The sequence below is a fragment of the Clarias gariepinus genome, chromosome 9 (assembly GCF_024256425.1).
Source record: "Clarias gariepinus isolate MV-2021 ecotype Netherlands chromosome 9, CGAR_prim_01v2, whole genome shotgun sequence".
In the NCBI taxonomy this organism is placed as follows: domain Eukaryota; kingdom Metazoa; phylum Chordata; class Actinopteri; order Siluriformes; family Clariidae; genus Clarias; species Clarias gariepinus.
Genome location: NC_071108.1, coordinates 18,619,262 through 18,635,810, shown reverse-complemented (window position 1 = coordinate 18,635,810; position 16,549 = coordinate 18,619,262). Strand labels below are relative to the sequence as shown.

Sequence of the window (16,549 nt, the reverse complement as noted above, 5' to 3'; positions counted from 1 at the left end):
ATAGTTTGGTCTTGTCAGTGCACTAAGCCTACTGGGTGTGATATTTTCCCAAACCGAGACATGAGCTAGAAAACCCATTCAGTATCAGTCACACATGCACACACACATCAGTTTTCAAAAGATAAACCTGCTTGCATAGACACATTGCATTTTTGGTGACATGCTTTTGGGAAATAGGAGGATTTCTTTGATTACAGAGTCTCTATAATTCACTAAAGCATCAGAAGTATTTGAACATCATTGAACATGGGTTGTATCCTATTGTGGATTTCCCAGGTGGCACTAAAGAACGCATGTCAGAGACACTTTGGTGGTGTATGCTGGTGATGTTTCTGGAAAGCAACATTAAAGCAAACATTTAATGAAATTGTGTAAAACTGCAGTATTAAGTAATGTGCCATGAACAACAAACAAACACTGTTAATTAGGGCGATAAGGAAAGTGAATTAAGATATCTCCAGTAATTTTTACAGATTATTATTGCTTTTCAAGCACATTTCTTTTGTGTTTAGAAAACTCTAAACACCATTTATGTTTTATCATTTGCATATGATAAATGTAAATAAAGTCTTTAAGAACCAACTTCGTGTTTTTTCATTAACATTACAATCTACTACTTCAGGGATCCTATAACAGTATGTCATGTTTTATTGCTTATATAATATCTTGTTTTTTGCAAAATCAGGTGTAACTTACGTCTGTCTTTAAGAGTCTCAATGTAGGCCTGCATAAACTCCTTGTCATGCTCTGTCTGTTCGAGTGCGTCGTCTTTCTTATCCTCATTGACATCCAAATTTATTGGATTGTCAAATAACTGTATGAATCTGATAATGGTATAAATATAAAACACTATTTTTGTTTCAATCAGCTGTATTAAGAAGTGAGATGTTCCTGGCTAATTTCATACTTACTTTATATTTGGATCGTTTGTGAGTTTGGCAGGAGTACAGGTCAGTTCATCTCCGCTGACAACAAGCATCTTGAGAGTGACGATTTCTGCTATTGACATTGGTAGATATTTCATTTTGTTTTTATGCAGGAACAATGTCTGTAACATTTCCAGCCTAAGATACAAAATGAAACATCAACAAATAAGCCAACAGAAAACATGAAGTGTCTCATAAACACTATACTTAAAGTCAAAAGAAAAGTTGCACTAATAATTCATAATTTAATTCATCATTTAGTTTGCCTTCTTACGTTAAGAACGCTGGTAAGGTTAAAATTACCGTCATGCTCAATACTGAATTACTCCAGCGTGGTTAACCTAGGTCACATCTTCTTAAAGGGCAGCATGCAAGCACACAAAATTTTCCATTGAAATTTTCCAGCTGCCATGTCTTGAAATCAAAAGTAAGAAAAAACATTCTGATCGTGCATTTTGTCTTTACACAACCTGCCCCGTGTCAGAAAAGCTAGCAGGTAGGAAGCTTTAATCGGTGCAAAACAAGCAGACATCACCAGACAGTTGAGAGGTGCCAAGAATACCATTTCCAGGTCATGGAACAGATACTGAACAACTGGTTCCACTGCTAATTGCTCTAGGGCTGGAAGGCCAAGTGTGAAAGCGCCAAGACAAGACACAAATTTGAGAAGCATCCAGTAAATGCTGGTAATCCTACTGCTGGTATTCCAGGTTCACACATGATAAGTCATCGGACTATTCAACAACTATTGATTCCGTCATTGTTGTCTGAACTGTGAATTTCTGGTCTTGATGGGGACACAGATTTTTGTACCAAATCAACTTTCTTCTTTTATTGACAAATATATTTTCTAAGACATTTATATGTGCAACATTTCTTTTTTCTATGAGTATAATTAAAAATGTAATATTAAACATGCAAAAACATACCTATCAATGTCCTCTGGCAAATCACAAAGACTGTTCTTACTGATATCCAACCACTGAAGACTTGACATTCGAAGTACACTGACTGGTATACTAGCAAATTTATTTTCTGCTAGGTCCAGATGTTTAAGTTTTTTTAAGTTGCTCAGCTAATATAAAAACACAATTATGTTAAATGTATTAACAACAAACATTTGGTATATTTAAGGCATGTTAGCGCAATGTTTAAGAACTTATATTACCTCAAAAGGCAATTCACAGATTTCAAAATTTGCCACCATTTCCAGCTTTTCCAGATTTACACAGTCTCCAAGCTCAGGTGGAATGCTTGATAATTTATTGTAATTTACATTAAGCTCTTTAAGGTTCGCCAGTTTTCCTGTCAGCAAGGATCAATTCAGTTACAAAGTTCATTTATTTTCAAATACATACAGTAAAATTAGTTCAATAATGCCTGCTATAGTAATAAGAATAATCTAAAAACAGTGTTTGGGGGAACTGACCTATCTCAGCTGGAAGCTCTTTGAGCCTATTTTTAGGTAAGTCAAGGACACACAAATCCACAAACTGTTCAATGTATTCAGGCAACTTTTGAATTTGTGTTCTTTGAATGTGCCACTCTCGAAGATAAGTCATATATTGGAGATCTTCTGGTAGTTTCTGTAATTCAGACAAAATCAAATGTTTTTTCTTTTCATAACTGGGAGCTGATTTTACAGCTTTTTATTATTATTTTTTTAAAAGCATGCTAATCTTTACCCTCCATTTATCTCCACTTAGCTCAAAAATGAATTTCTTCTCTTCATTGTCAGTGTCTGAATAAAAAAGAAAAGCTCTTATGAATGCTATTTTAAAATTTCACTGGATATTTATAATAATTTCAATCTGCTACAAGACTAGGCAGGACAAGTTTTGTTGGACTGAAGAAGACATTCAAGAAATCCCTTACATCATCCTAGATACAGATGCTGAAGTGTGGTTCAGTAGATGTGGAAAACATGTTGTGTCAAAAACATGTTGTGTCAACAATGTGTAAACACTGACTCAAAGTCTGCATGTCTTTAAACAGTAGGTAGAAACCACGAAGCACAGGGAGAACATGCAAACCTCACACACACCCGAAGATGGGACTTGAAATCTTGATTCTGGAGTTGCAAGATCACAGCACTACCATCACTACGCCACCATGCCACATTGTGTAGAAAATAACGTTTAATTTCTGTTATTAGATTGACTTCTCACTGATTTTATGAAATGATTACGATCTAGTCAGGTATACATCTCATCAGTTGGCTTGAGTTAGTCAACATTTCCAAAGACGTACTGTAAAGTAAGGTCTCCACTGTTATTTCAGCTATAATGACTGACTGACTTTGTACGCACGCATACATCTTCGAGAGGATGTGTAAAAAAAAATCTGAGCATGTCAAATATGAAATATCGTGCCCTGGTTTGTGTTATAGTGTCTCCTGTTTTCTAAGTAATTTACACAAACTTTACCTTATCAGTAAACATACTTGTGGAAACTGTGGGTAAAATGCCCATTTCTGCAAAGGTTGATCTTTCCAGATAGCACTGGAGTGCAGCGACTTCTTTGGTCTTCATTTTTCTGCATATTATACGATACTGCCATTCCTGATTTATCCTACAAGAAAATAGCCCGAGGTATGGTTTATAAAGGTTAGATCTATTAGATCTTTGTTTATTTTTGTTTAAACTTAAAATGGAAATTACTAATGATTATGTTTCCAGACAAAAAATGCATACAAAACTATTCCAATACCACAACACTTGCAAAAAGACAGACAGGTTTTTAGTTTTACTAATGACTATTTTTAGTATTCAGGTTAACATGTCTGTCCAGCACATCTGTGTTTTTTTCTTCTTACTTGGCCAGGGCGCTTTTGTTGACCCTTTCCTGTTCCTTCTTCTGACGCTGCTTGTATTTCTTCACCCGGCCCTCCCAAAGGTTGCGTATCACTGAGAGGTCATACACGGGACTGTCATTTCCAATTCTGTCCACCCTCATGTTTATTAGTCCTGAATGAAAAGAGCTACTAAAAAAAAAAAGACACTATAAAACAAATATCTTTTTAACATTTCCATTACCTTAAGAAATAGTTAAAATGGCAACAATTAGACAAGCTCTTTCTAACTAAAACATTCTGTGCAAAACACTACAGCAAAGATTTACAAAATATACAATTATACAATACATACTATGAAATCAATACATCTTGTAAGTTGTGTAGCACACTGCAGTATAGATTACAGAGATATTACATGATCTATAATTGTTTTCACAGTCATATAAAGAGATATAAGTAATAAAACCATGTGAATTTTTAAAGACATGTTCATGTATTTTGAATCAGAAGACATTGGATATTCTTACCTGAGATATGTATTCTTTCTGCTCCTTTCTAGCTAGAGCTGCTTGTTTACCAGAGTCAAACACAATCTACATTTATGAGTCATCTATATTTAGTAGGTCTGGGTAAGGTTCTATTTTTACATTGACAGATATTATATCCCAATGTCACACTCACAGAGATGTCACATGTTAGCAGCCTCACACATACAATCCCCCAAGTGACTCTCATGAATACAACAATGGAGTGAAAAATACAAAGGGGAAGTACAGTAGTTTATCAGAAAAGTGCACTGAACAACAAAGTCAGTTCCTGCGACATTCTAATGTATAATATTCTATATATCTAATGAAATTTGCCAAAACAAAAATATATATCATGTAAAAGTTTACTACTTTACAGACATAACAGCAACACTGAAGCTTAACCAAAACCTGTTACTAGCTTTCTGTACACAGTTTCCAACATTATGAACACAGCAAATGGTAAAAAAAGCAATTTGACTTTACAACAAGTGACAAGCATGTGTTATAAAGCAGGGTGAGGTAAGCCAGCTTCAAATAGCTAATGGCATGTCATAATGAGCTTCTATTTTCAGTTCCTAACAGTATAAACAGTGAATTCTAATGCAAGCAATTTGACATCATATGGGCCAGCTAAGTCATGCCTGGCCCCTACAAGGAACTGTAAGTCATTAAGCAGCTATGTCTCCAGGTGAAATGAGAACTAAGAATCTGACTAAGGGCTGAGCCGACTTGATCTGGCTTCAGCTGGTAATAAAAAAGCAAAGCAATATGTGGTACATTAAATAAATTACATGAAAACAATGAAGAACAATGGAAATGAAAATATATATAAACTTCAACATGGTCAAAATGTAATTTGTAAATGTAAAGGATGGTTTCTTTTTTTAAAAGGTTTGAGGAAAAGTTTTACAAGCCATGTGGTTGACATTAAATCTCAAAAAATAATAAATGTACATGCAACAGCAGTCAACTATCAATTAAAAGTAAATTAATATGCTGAACCACTGCTGCTGAACCAACAGTCCACTAGAGGCATAAATGCTGCAAAGCTTGCTTCTTCATACCAATCTGATTTTCAGCAATGAATACGGTGCAGGCATTGCTGACCCACCAAAGAGGAGGTGAAATTACAGGAGGCCATGAAACCTGAAGCAGCTAAATGTTTCTTCTCTGGTGCCATTAATGTAAATCGAAGTGATGCTTTCTCCAGCACTAAAGTTCAAAATCATTTCTGTACTTGTTGAGAATGAATATATAATTTGGATTGAATGCATAATTCTTTATAAACAAATATAAATGCAGATATGGACAATATGATGGAACAATTTGCTGCTGCTGTTTTCAGAATGCTTGCCAACTTCAAATTCGATTTGTGCATTGAGAACCTATAGGATGACAACAGCTGAGCCTACAGGACAAAAAAAGCTAAATAATCACTAAGTTTTTACTCAAAAGTGCCCTAACTAACTAACAAACTAATTAAATAAATAAACTATCCATTTATCTGTCTATATATTTATCAAAATAAATTATGTAACACCTCAAAACCTGCACAAAATGACTTGAAAATAGTACAAAGAAAAAGGTAGACTGACTTTCTTCACTGTCTCTGTCTTTTGGTATGATACAGATTCTCCTTGATGACAGTCCCTGAGATGACAATAGGTAGAAACCTTGAAAGAAACCAGACTCAACAGGGAACCCATCCTTTTACCATGCAGTGTTATGACTGCAAATCAATCCCTGCTATCTGATATCACCCAAGTTCCCTGACTGGTAACTCTTAAGGTTATTTTTTAGTAAACTGTGTAATAAATACCTACTTTCAAAAACCTTGTGCATTTTTTAAAATGTATTGCCAATATCTCTGCAAAATTCTTCATGTAATTGTTTCAGGTTGAGGTTCCACCTACTTGCACCTAATTGGTCATTTAGTTTGTTGGTTGTCCTATGGGGGGCTAGGGTCAAGATATATAGGTTTGGTGACAGGGAAGCCTTGGTCATAGGTCCTGCTGCTGCCTTTGTGCCGGCCCTGCATCATTCAGGTATGTTAAGTAAAGCTGGTTGGGTTGCTTGTGGTAGACTTCAGCTCATGGTGTGTTTTTCCCCCTTAGTTTGACACATTAAATGAAGCTCCATTGCTGGCATTGGCTTAAGGTTATCCCTCTACAGGTAAGAAAGTTCATTGTAAGTACTGTAGTTCTCTTGTTTGGTCAAATGTTTAGCTGCGTTTGTCTGTTTATTCAGGTTCAGAGGCCTCTTGGTAGTGCAATTGTTTCCCAGATAGTGAGTTCTGTTCTCCAGCAAGTTGTTGGCTTGCTTGGGTTCTAAGAGAACCTACTTGCATGGTATGTATTTTATTTTGTTTGGTAAGCGTGGTGTGTTGGCTGAGTGGACTAGATTCTACATTCTACACATTCTATGTGTAACTATTTTCTGTGCAGTGGGTGTTTCTTTTGACTGGGAGCTAACTGCTGTTAGCTGGGACCTAGCTGCTTTGCCAGGGAGCTAGCAGCGGTGGTTAGCTGGGAGCTAACTGCTTCGCTCGGAAGCTAACTGCTACTATTAAAAGGGAGATTTAGTTTTGGTTTTAGAAACGTTCTTTTTGCTTTTCCTCTTTAAAACATCTTTTGGTTGTGCATTTTGTGTTGGGCTCCTGTTTGGGGTGTACGTGTGTACCGTGTTAGTTGTAATTTTGATTAATTTTCTTTTTGTTTGTCTATTGTTGTACTATAACAGGTTTTGTAATTTTTTTTTTTTTTTTTTTCTTGTTTTATAGTTTGTGTTTAAGTGTCTTGGGTTCTTTTCTTTTTTTCTTTTATAAATTGAGCTTTCCTCTGGTTTGTGTGTGAAGTGTTGTATTGACTTCGTTCAGAGTGACTGATTCTACCAGGGTGTCTGTGATAACACCGAGAGAATTGTGTAACATACTTTTGTGGTTACAGGAGCCGAGTGCCTGAGGCGGGGTGTAGTCCTGGTGGCGGTCTCCGTTTCAGGTGTGAGTGTGTGTGGTCACGCATGCGAGTGTCTCCACACAGGTGTAAGGAATAGTGAGGTGCTGTGGAGGCCTAGTTGTGCCCCTTGTTGCCCGCTGTCACGCCTTAGCTGTTGTACTCTAAAGCTCAGTCTCTTTTTAGGATATCTGTCATTCTTGTATGATGTTTATGATGTGCTTTGTTTTATGTTTTGAAATTTGATTTGTTTTTATCTGTGTCTCCTGCCGCCTCACTGAGAACGAACATGTGCTGTTTCTAAGAATAAATATTCTCTAAATATTCCTTGGTGAAATTCCAGGGTGGCGTAATCGTTAGGTAGCACTTCTTTACACCCTCTGTGTCTCGCTACATTCTGGCATAATTGGCAGGATCTCACATTGGGTCGGCGGAGACATGGTTATTTAAATAATTTTATTTTTCTCTGTAGTTGATTGTTTTTTTTTTTTTTTTGTTTTTTTTTGTGCCAAGGCAAAGCAGCAGTTTCAGTCCGGGTTGTGTGGAGCAGTGTTCTCTATTCTCACGGGTCTCTTCTCTGTGGTCCCCTATTATAGTGGTAAGTGTAATTCAATCATGGAGGATAAACTTGGAGAACTTCAAGAGTTCAGTTGAGAGCTGACAGTTGATGAGGGGCTACATCAGGAGGGGACTTTTGCATCATCTGGTCCTGCCGTAGAATTCGTTAATGTCCCCGATGCAGATCCTGCAGCTCCTCCTCCAGTTAGTGTGGGTGCTAGCCAGTCTAAACGATTTGTGTTTGTACCTAGGGACCATAAATGTCCCAAGTTTAATTGTAAGCCTGGTGTGGGTATTGAGAAGTGGATTGAGGAGGCACAGGCCTGTATTCGGGCACATCACCTGTCTGTTGCTGACCAGGCATTCTTTTTATTCGACCACTTGGAGGGGTAGGCACGGGAAGAGACTAGGTACCGTTCTGTGATTGAAAGAGGGGATCCAGGTAAAATTTTTAGTGCATGGGTCACTTTTAACGTCATGGGCCTGTGGTATGTAGGCGGTGCCATCAGCCTGGACATTTTGCCAGGGAGTGTAATGCTCCACAGCCCTTTGTCTTCCGTCTCGGCAGTGTCATTGCCTATGGAGGGGCAGCCTCAAGATAGTTAGCAATCGGGAAACGAGTACCCGCCGAGCTGTTGAGCCACGGCTCGGAGGGGGTAATTAGGGGCTCTGATGCGTTAGCTAGTGGTAGCGCCATGTCCCGTCTAGTTGCCCACATTTGGTGGCCAGTATTGGTGGAGTACTGGTCACATGTTTGGTTGATATGGGCTCCATGGTTTCTACAATAACTGAAAGCTGTTTTTTGGAGCATTTTAAACCGTGGGGTTGGGAGAGGTTAAAACGGTGTCAGTGGCTCCAATTACGTGCTGTGAATGGGCTTGAAATTCCATATATTGGGTTCCATTAACATATATATGTGGATTTGTGTGGTAAGAAAATGCCACAGTGGGATCTTAGTGGTTAGGGATCCTTCTGGTGGCTTGTGTGCTCAGGTCCCTGGGGTGCTGGGGATGTATGTCCTGAGCAGGTGCTACCAGGAACTCTTTGGCCAATATGGCCAGGCCCTGTTTGCCTCTCCTTCAGTGGTTGAGGTTCCTGGTAGTGTGATGCCGGCATTGCAGTATTGTCATCAGAGTAAGACAGTACTCAGACAGGTAGGTAAAATGAGGGTGCGAGGTTGGCAGCAGTGTCATGGGTGGTACCATGAAGATTGTGGCTATTATCTGCTCTGAACAGTGGTCTGGGAGGCTGGTGTTTGAGCCTTTAGAGGCAGGACTTCCAGCTGGCCTATTGGCCTCACCTGCCTTAGTGCTAGTGGCTCGAGGTACAGTCTATCTCCCCATTGTGAATTTTGGAAAAACTAGTCTCTGCCAGAGCGGATTGAAGCGGTAGAGTTATCTGCTTTGGGAGCAGAGGAGCAAGATCAGGTTAGGAACCTGTTACGGCTGTATCAGTCAGTGTTTTCGGCCCACGACAATGATTTGGGGTGTACTTCTCTCATGACGTTCCTCTGATCGACAACATTACTGTTCGGCAGGAATGTTAGGCGCTTGCCACCATCTGAGTATGATGTGGTGAAAACGCACATTAACTAGCTGCTTAAGGCTCAGATTATTCGGGAGAGTTGCAGTCCTTATGCGTCCCTTATTGTCCTTGTGAAAACTACAGTCAGTTGAACTCTAGGATCAGAAAAGATGCGTTCCCGCTGCCTTGTATAGAGGAGACATTAGATGCACTGACCGGGGCCTGATGGTTTTCCACTTCAGATTTGGCCAGTGGATACAACCAGGTTCCTGTCACCAAGAGGGATAAAAACAAAGCTGCGTCCTGTACTCCATTCAGGCTATTCGTAGGATGCCGTTTGGCCTTTGTAATGCTCCGAGCACTTTCCAGCGTTTAATGGAGAGGTTGTTTGGGGACCAGCGGCATCAGTCTTTGTTGTTGTACTTGAATGATATTGTGATGTTCTCCTCCTCAGTGACTCAACATCTGGAACGGTTGGAGGTGGTCTTGGGTAGATTGAAGCGGGAGGGCCTTAAAGCAAAGCTGGAAAAGTGCGCGTTCAACAGGTAAAGTACCTAGGTCATGTGGTCTCCTCTCAGGGAGTTGCCACTGATCCAAGTAAGGTGGAGGTGGTAGCTAATTGGGCCTGTCCAGGAAATGTTACCAAATTACGTTTATTTTTAGGCTTTGCTGGTTACTACTGTCGCTTTGTGGAGGGATTTGCTAAGTTGGCAGCCCCTCTACATAAGCTGAGTGGGTTGGAGGTAAACATAAGAGTGCTGGGACAACCTTTTGGCAGTGCTTGGTCAGAGCAGGGTCAACGAAGTTTTAACACGTTAAAGGAGAGGCTTACAACTTCACCTATTCTGGCATATGTTTGTGACGTAGCTTCCTGTTTTTGTATCGTTGCCGCGAAAGTTTCGCGTTTGTATCAGCGTTATATTATATTGCCTTTTCGTTTATACAATAATTTATATTAATAGCAACTAGTTTTTACATCTTCATACTATTTGGCTTCCCGTTTTTTTGCGCTTTTTAGAGAACGCGCGAGTTTCTTTTAAGAACAACAAACGGAATTCAGCTCTAAACAACTAAACTTTTACTTGTGATAGGTGTGTTAGTGAGCACTCTGACGGAGAAGATATCAGCGTTAGAGGAGCGCATCCAGACTTTAGAGAGTGTGAGAGCAGCGTTATTCCTGTAGCGGACAGTCTGGGTGCCGCAGGCAGTGATAAACGGCCCCCGACTCTGGCATTAGAGCCCTCACAGCGGGGCAAGTGGGTGACAACTCGGTGGCAAACTCGTTCAGCCAAAGCTAAGGCTAGCCCACCGGAGCACACCTCTTCTGCGCTTCACGTGTCTAACAGGTCTGCCCTCCTCAGTGATGCACCCGCTTAGAAACCTGAAAGAGCTCTCGTTATAGGAGACTCTATACTGAGACATGTGAAATTAGCCAGGCCTTTAGGGGCGGCAGTGGTTAGGTGTATGCCGGGAGCCAGAGCACCGGACATACCAGGTAATCTTAGGGCTCTGGGACAGCACAGGTTCTCTAAGATATTGGTACATGCTGGAGCTAATGATGTAGGCCTTCGTCAGTCAGAGGTTAGGAATAACTTTACAGAGGTGTTTAAACAAGCGAAGGCGATGTCTGATAAAGTAATATGCTCTGGTCCCATCCCAATGAGACGTGGCGACATAGCTTACAGCAGGTTATGGTCGCTGAACTGCTGGATGTCCAGGTGGTGCTCATAGACAATTGGAAGACCTTTTGAGGGCAAAACTGTCCATCCCACTCGGGAAGGTGCTGCTCTTATTTCCTGTGGTATAGCTCATAGTCTCAGAAGAGGCCTAGTTAATCAGTGACGATCCAGAGCCCAGGCCAGGGAGCAGACAGACAGGCTAAACCAACCATCTGCTAGCTGCGTAGAGTCGTCACCCAGGGTTCATCATATTGGGACTGTCTGTTCCACGAGCTAAGCAAAAATGTAGAAAGACTCAAAGTCTGTTTTAGTAATTTAATTAACATAAATACCACATACTCGGATCACACTGAATGCGTAGCCGGCACCTCTGATCTGAAGCTAGGACTGTTAAATATTAGATCTCTCGCATCTAAAGCAGTTATAGTTAATAAAATTATCACGGATTAGGAATTTGATATACTCTGTTTAACAGAAACCTGGATTAAACAGGACGAGTATGTAGCTCTAAATGAAGCTAGTCCTCCTGGATACAGCTACATACACCAGCCTTGGTTAACTGGTAGAGGAGGAGGCGTCACGGTTATTCACAATGATAATTTGACTATTATACAAAAACATGGACACAAATTTAATTCATTTGAAGTTCTCTATAGTAACAAGTGTAGCTACAAATATTAAGTCAGGGTACAGCCCTCTCCTGGCTCAGATCCTATTTGACCGATCAGTATGTAGACTTAAATGGTGATTATTCTGAATGTTCTCTATTGGAGTTTGGTGTTCCACAGGGTTCAGTTTTAGGCCCACTGCTTTTTTTTCACTTTACATGCTTCCTCTGGGCAACATAATCCGTAAGCATGGTATTAGTTTTCACTGTTATGCTGACGACCCAGTTATATGTCTCAGCAAAACCTGATGAGAGAAACCAGCTTACTTTCACCTCAGAAATATTGCCAAGATAAGAAATATATTGTTGCTAAACGATGCAGAAAAACTAGTTAATGCTTTTATCATCTCTAGGTTGGACTATTGTAATGCCCTACTGTCTGGTTGTTTAACTAGGTGCATAAACAAGCTTCAGCTAGTCCAGAATGCAGCAGCTAGAGTCCTCACTAGAACCAGAAGATACAAGCACATCACACCTATCTTATCTTCACTTTATTGGCTCTGTGAAATTTCGCATTAATTTTAAAATACTACTTTTGATATATATAGCATTAAATGGTCTTGCACTGCAGTATCTAAGTGAACTGCTAGTCTTATGATCTGCCACGCCTACTTCGATCAAAGGATGCAGGCTGCTTATCAGTACCGCGTATTATGAAAACTACATCTGGGGGCAGAGCTTTTTCTTACAAAGCCCCAAAATTATGGAATAGTCTTCCAATTAATGTTCGGGACAGTGTTTAAGTCCAGGCTAAAAACCTATTTATTTAATCAAGCATTTTTATAAATACATTTGCCTTAGGTAAAGTAGCAGATCTGGGGGACTCATGGACGTAGAGTATTATGGTGAACTGGTATGTTTAGATGCTGTCCTCTCCAGGGAGCCCTTATGTCTGTGTTTCCTTCTGGCTCTCCCTTTTAGTTATGCTGTCATAGTTAGTCCTGCCAGAGTCTCTGCTTGCACTCTACAGTAAATATACATTTACATTATACATTATATGACTATGACCAGACCTAACTGTTATCTCTTCTCTTCTGCTCTCTCTCCTGCTCTTTCTCTTTCCTCTCTCCCCCTCTCTCTCCTTCCCTCTCTCTGTTGAGCTACACATGTCGTTCCTGAGCTGCCAGTGATCCAGACTCCCTCTGCTCTCCGGACCGGTCTGACCCATCCTGGTGCCCTGCTTCTGGTTGGAGATCTCATCACATGGATGCCCTGTGTGTCTCTTTGGGATGCGTCTCGTGTCTGGGGATGGTTCTCTCTACCTAGAAGCCGGTTCTGTCCTCGACTTGTGTTGGCAGCTGTTTCTCTGAGGACTTAACTGTTCGATAGTTCAGGACTGGAACTTTATACAAGTCTACCTGAGTTTTCAGTAACATCAACTGTTATGCTGAACTGCCTGCCAACTAACACAGTATGAATGCAGATCAATTCCTGCTCTCTGTTTCACCCAAATGAGGATGGGTTCCCTGTTGAGTCTGGTTCCTCTCAAGGTTTCTTCCCACTACCATCTCAGGGAGTTTTTCCTTGCCACTGTCGCCCTCGGCTTGCTCACCAGGGACCATTTTTTATCTGACCATTTTGATTCATACACATTCAAATTCCATACAAACTTAAATAATTCTTTTGATTGTGTAAAGCTGCTTTGGGACATTGTTAAAAGCGCTATACAAATAAATTTTTATTAAATTGAATATGCTGACTTTTCATTGCCATTTATTTTGGAAGTAGATGCAAGTCATCGCGGGTTGGGGGCAGTTCTTTCTCAAGAGAAAGAGGAAAAGGTTCGACCTATTGCCTTTGCCAGTCGTAATTTGCGGCCCACCGAAGGTAATCCTACCAAGTACAGCTTGATAATTTTTGGCTCTTAAGTGGGCAATGACAGAAAAGTTTCGAGAGTATTTGTTGGGGCATAAGTATATTGTTTTTACTGATAATCCCCTAAGTCACCTTGCGTCAGCAAAGCTGGGAGCCACTGAACAGCGTTGGGCTGCCCAACTTGCTATTTTTTTACTTCGTTTGGTATAGGCCAGGCAAGAGTAATAGTAATGCCAATGCCCTTTCAAGAAAGCCTCCACTGAATAGCGAGGGAGTAGGGCAGTGTGTGCCAGCTACTGCAGTTCCGGTACTGGTGCGACATGATACTGGGGAAAAGCCAGTGTCAGGTGACCCAAGCAGCACTTCAGGTCTTTCTGCAGTGGAGTTGAGAGCGCTGCAAGATTCTGATCCAGATATTGGTAAGGTTCTGTGTTTTTTGCACCGGAAGAGTGTTCCCAGTCTGGCAGAGCGCAAATTGTTAGGTAAGGGTAGCTTAACCATTCTCCGACAGTGGGATCAGTTGGTAGAACCTGAAGGGGTACTTCGTCAAAATTTCCGCCCAGATGGAGGGGAGAATTTTTCAAGTACTCGTGTCTGCTGTGTTAAGAGAGGATATCTTGAGGTGGCTCCACCAGGAACATGGACACCAGGGGATGGAACGCACCATGAAGTTGGTTCGCCAGCATTGTTATTGGCCAGGTATGTCCGAAGAGGTGGCTCGCTGGTGTAAGGAGTGTGAACGTTGGCAGTCTGCCAAAGATGGGGCAGCCCATTGCCTCCAGTTTTATGGGGCATTTAATGGCTTCTCGACCAAATGAGATCTTGACCATTGATTTTACCCTATTGGAGCCATCCAGGTCAGGTTTGGAGAATGTGCTAGTGATGACTGATGTCTTTACCAAGTACACATTGGCAGTCCCTACACAGGATCATGGAGCCGAAACTGTGGCTCAAGTACTTGTGATGGAATGGGTTTATAAATTTGGGGTCCCAGGTTGCATACATTCCGACCAGGGCCGTAATTTTGTGTCCTTGCTTATTCAGCAGGTTTGTACAATGTGGAAAAGTCAGGTACTACACCCTATCACCCCTCGGGGAATGGTCAGTGTGAAAGGTTTAATAGGACTCTGCATAACCCTGCGCACCTTGCCTCCTTCAAGCAAATGGGATTGGGCTTTATGTCTCCCACAGGTTTTGTTTAGCTACAAGATGACCCCACACCAATCAACAGGTGAGTCACCTTATTATTTAATGTTCAGGCAGGAGCCCCGATTGCCAGTTGACCTTCTGTTGGATAGAGTGAAGGGAACTGTAGCAGGAAATTTGCATGAGTGGGTCAGCATCAGTCTCGATTGCAGGTTGCTTTTGCAGGGACACGGGATCACCTGCGGGTTGCTGCTAAACGGCATAAAGCACAGTATGACTGTCATGTGCGAGATGCATCCCTGGTGGTGGGACAATTGGTCTATTTCCGTGATTTGGCGTGGGAGGCCGGGCAAAGATTCAGGATTTATGGAGCCCTGTTGTGTATCAAGTGGTGAAAGCCCCTCAGGGGGTAGGTTCAGTCTATTCCATTGCCCCAGTTGATGATTTGACTAAGGTAAGGCGGGTGCATCGTTCCAATTTAAGGTCCGAATTCAGAAGGATTTCTCTGCCCCGGTAATTACTTGTAGTCCAGTAGTTGAACCTGTGCCACCATTGGTTGAGCAGACTTCTGAACTGTCAGAGCCAGGGGATTTATGGGTTGTAGTTCCAGAGACACCTTAGGCTGGTAAAGTTGGCGTGCCTGTTGACTTAGGGCATGTAGGGTCCCCATTTAGCAATGTTGACAGCAAGTTTAGGCAACAGCCGGAGGGTATGTCAGAGGTGGACGTAGTAGCATGGCGATCTGCAAGGTCTACGGCTGGCTGACACCGTAACCTTTACCATCTCCCACGGTTTGCCAGGGGGGTGGATAATGAACTGGCCCTGTTGGAGGGCACATCAGGAGCCATTTCCGCCCTGTTTAGGCCCTGGGTTTGAGTGATTTAGGAATTTTTGTTCATCATCGGGGTGACGATGCAAAAGCGTGGGGTAGATGTGCCAGGCTGAGGTTCCACCTACTTGCACCTAATTGGTCATTTAGTTTGTTGGTTGTCCTATGGGGGACTTGGGGGAAGATACATAGGTTTGGTGACATGATAGCCTTGGTCATAGGTCCCGGCCCTGCCTTCGTGCCATCCCTGCATCATTTAGGTATGTTAAGTAAAGCCGGTTGGGTTGCTTGTGGTAGACTGCAGCTCATGGTGTGTTTTTTCCCTTAGTTTGACACGTTAAATGAAGCGCCATTGCTGGCATTGGCTCAAGGTTATCCCTCTACAGGTAAGAGTTCATTGTAAGTACTTTAGTTCTCTTGTTTGGTCAAATGTTTAGCTGCGTTTGTCTGTTTATTCAGGTTCAGAGGCCTCTTGGTAGTGCAGTTTCCCAGATAGTGAGTTCTGTTCTCCAGCAAGTCGTTGGCTTGCTTGATTGGATTCTAAGAGAACCTACTTGCATGGTATGTATTTTGTTTGGTAAGCATGGCGTGTTGGCTGAGTGGACTAGATTCTACATTCTATGTGTAACTATTTTTTGTGCAGTGGGTGTTCCTTTGCCTGGGTGCTAACTTGCATGGCACCGTGGGGGGCATGTATTGTATTTTATTTTGTTTGGTAAGTGTGGAGTGTCAGCTGAGCTGATTAGATTGTAATTTGGTCATAGACCGGTCAGCCACATTCTATGTGTAACTATTTTCTGTGCGGGATTGGGCGGTGGGAGTTGCTTTTGCGTTTCTCCTTTAAAACATCTTTTAGTTGTGCATTTTGTGTTGGACTCCTGTTTTGGGGTGTACCGTGTTGTGATTTTGATTTATTTTCTTTTTGTTTGTCTATTGTTTTACTATAACGTTGGGTTTTGTGTAAAAACATTTTTTTAATAGTTTAAGTGTCTTGGGTTCTTCTTTTTTTCTTTTATAAATTGACAGGTTTGTGTGTGTGAAGTGTTGTATTGACTTCGTTCAGAGTGACTGATTCTACCAGGGTGTCTGTGATAACACTGAGAGAATTGTGTAACATACTTTTGTGGTTA

At 41.3% G+C, this 16,549-nt stretch overlaps 1 protein-coding gene across 6 annotated transcripts; it reads right to left on the bottom strand.

Annotated features, from left to right (window-relative positions):
- Positions 1–210: 210 nt before the first annotated feature.
- On the bottom strand, positions 211–4,493 carry lrrc2 (leucine rich repeat containing 2). Of its 6 annotated transcripts, none has more exons than XM_053503286.1 (10): positions 4,248–4,493; positions 3,742–3,909; positions 3,370–3,497; positions 2,612–2,667; positions 2,356–2,512; positions 2,095–2,231; positions 1,856–2,001; positions 912–1,064; positions 697–824; positions 211–332 (listed from the first exon to the last, which is right to left on the bottom strand). In XM_053503286.1, exons 2-10 carry the CDS (start codon positions 3,879–3,881, stop codon positions 283–285), a joined length of 1,095 nt encoding a protein of 364 aa, XP_053359261.1. In that variant the 5' UTR covers positions 3,882–3,909; positions 4,248–4,493; the 3' UTR covers positions 211–282. The 6 variants fall into 6 exon arrangements, 4 of the variants coding, with proteins under 4 accessions (XP_053359261.1, XP_053359262.1, XP_053359264.1 ...); XM_053503287.1 differs by having other exon boundaries at positions 3,742–3,832; positions 4,248–4,275; XR_008361077.1 differs by lacking the exons at positions 211–332; positions 697–824 and adding an exon at positions 1,230–1,713 and having other exon boundaries at positions 994–1,064.
- Between the last annotated feature and the right edge of the window lie 12,056 nt (positions 4,494–16,549).

Bases quoted from the DNA above. Each gene is read 5' to 3' on its own strand.
- lrrc2 (XM_053503286.1), bottom strand. From the start codon at position 3,881: ATGAGGGTGGACAGAATTGGAAATGACAGTCCCGTGTATGACCTCTCA. The intron at 2,002-2,094 runs GTAATATAAGTT...TTTTTATATTAG, and splicing joins TCTGTGAATTGCCTTTTGAG to CTGAGCAACTTAAAAAAACT. The intron at 333-696 runs GTAAGTTACACC...GTTGCTTTCCAG, and splicing joins TGAGACTCTTAAAGACAGAC to AAACATCACCAGCATACACC.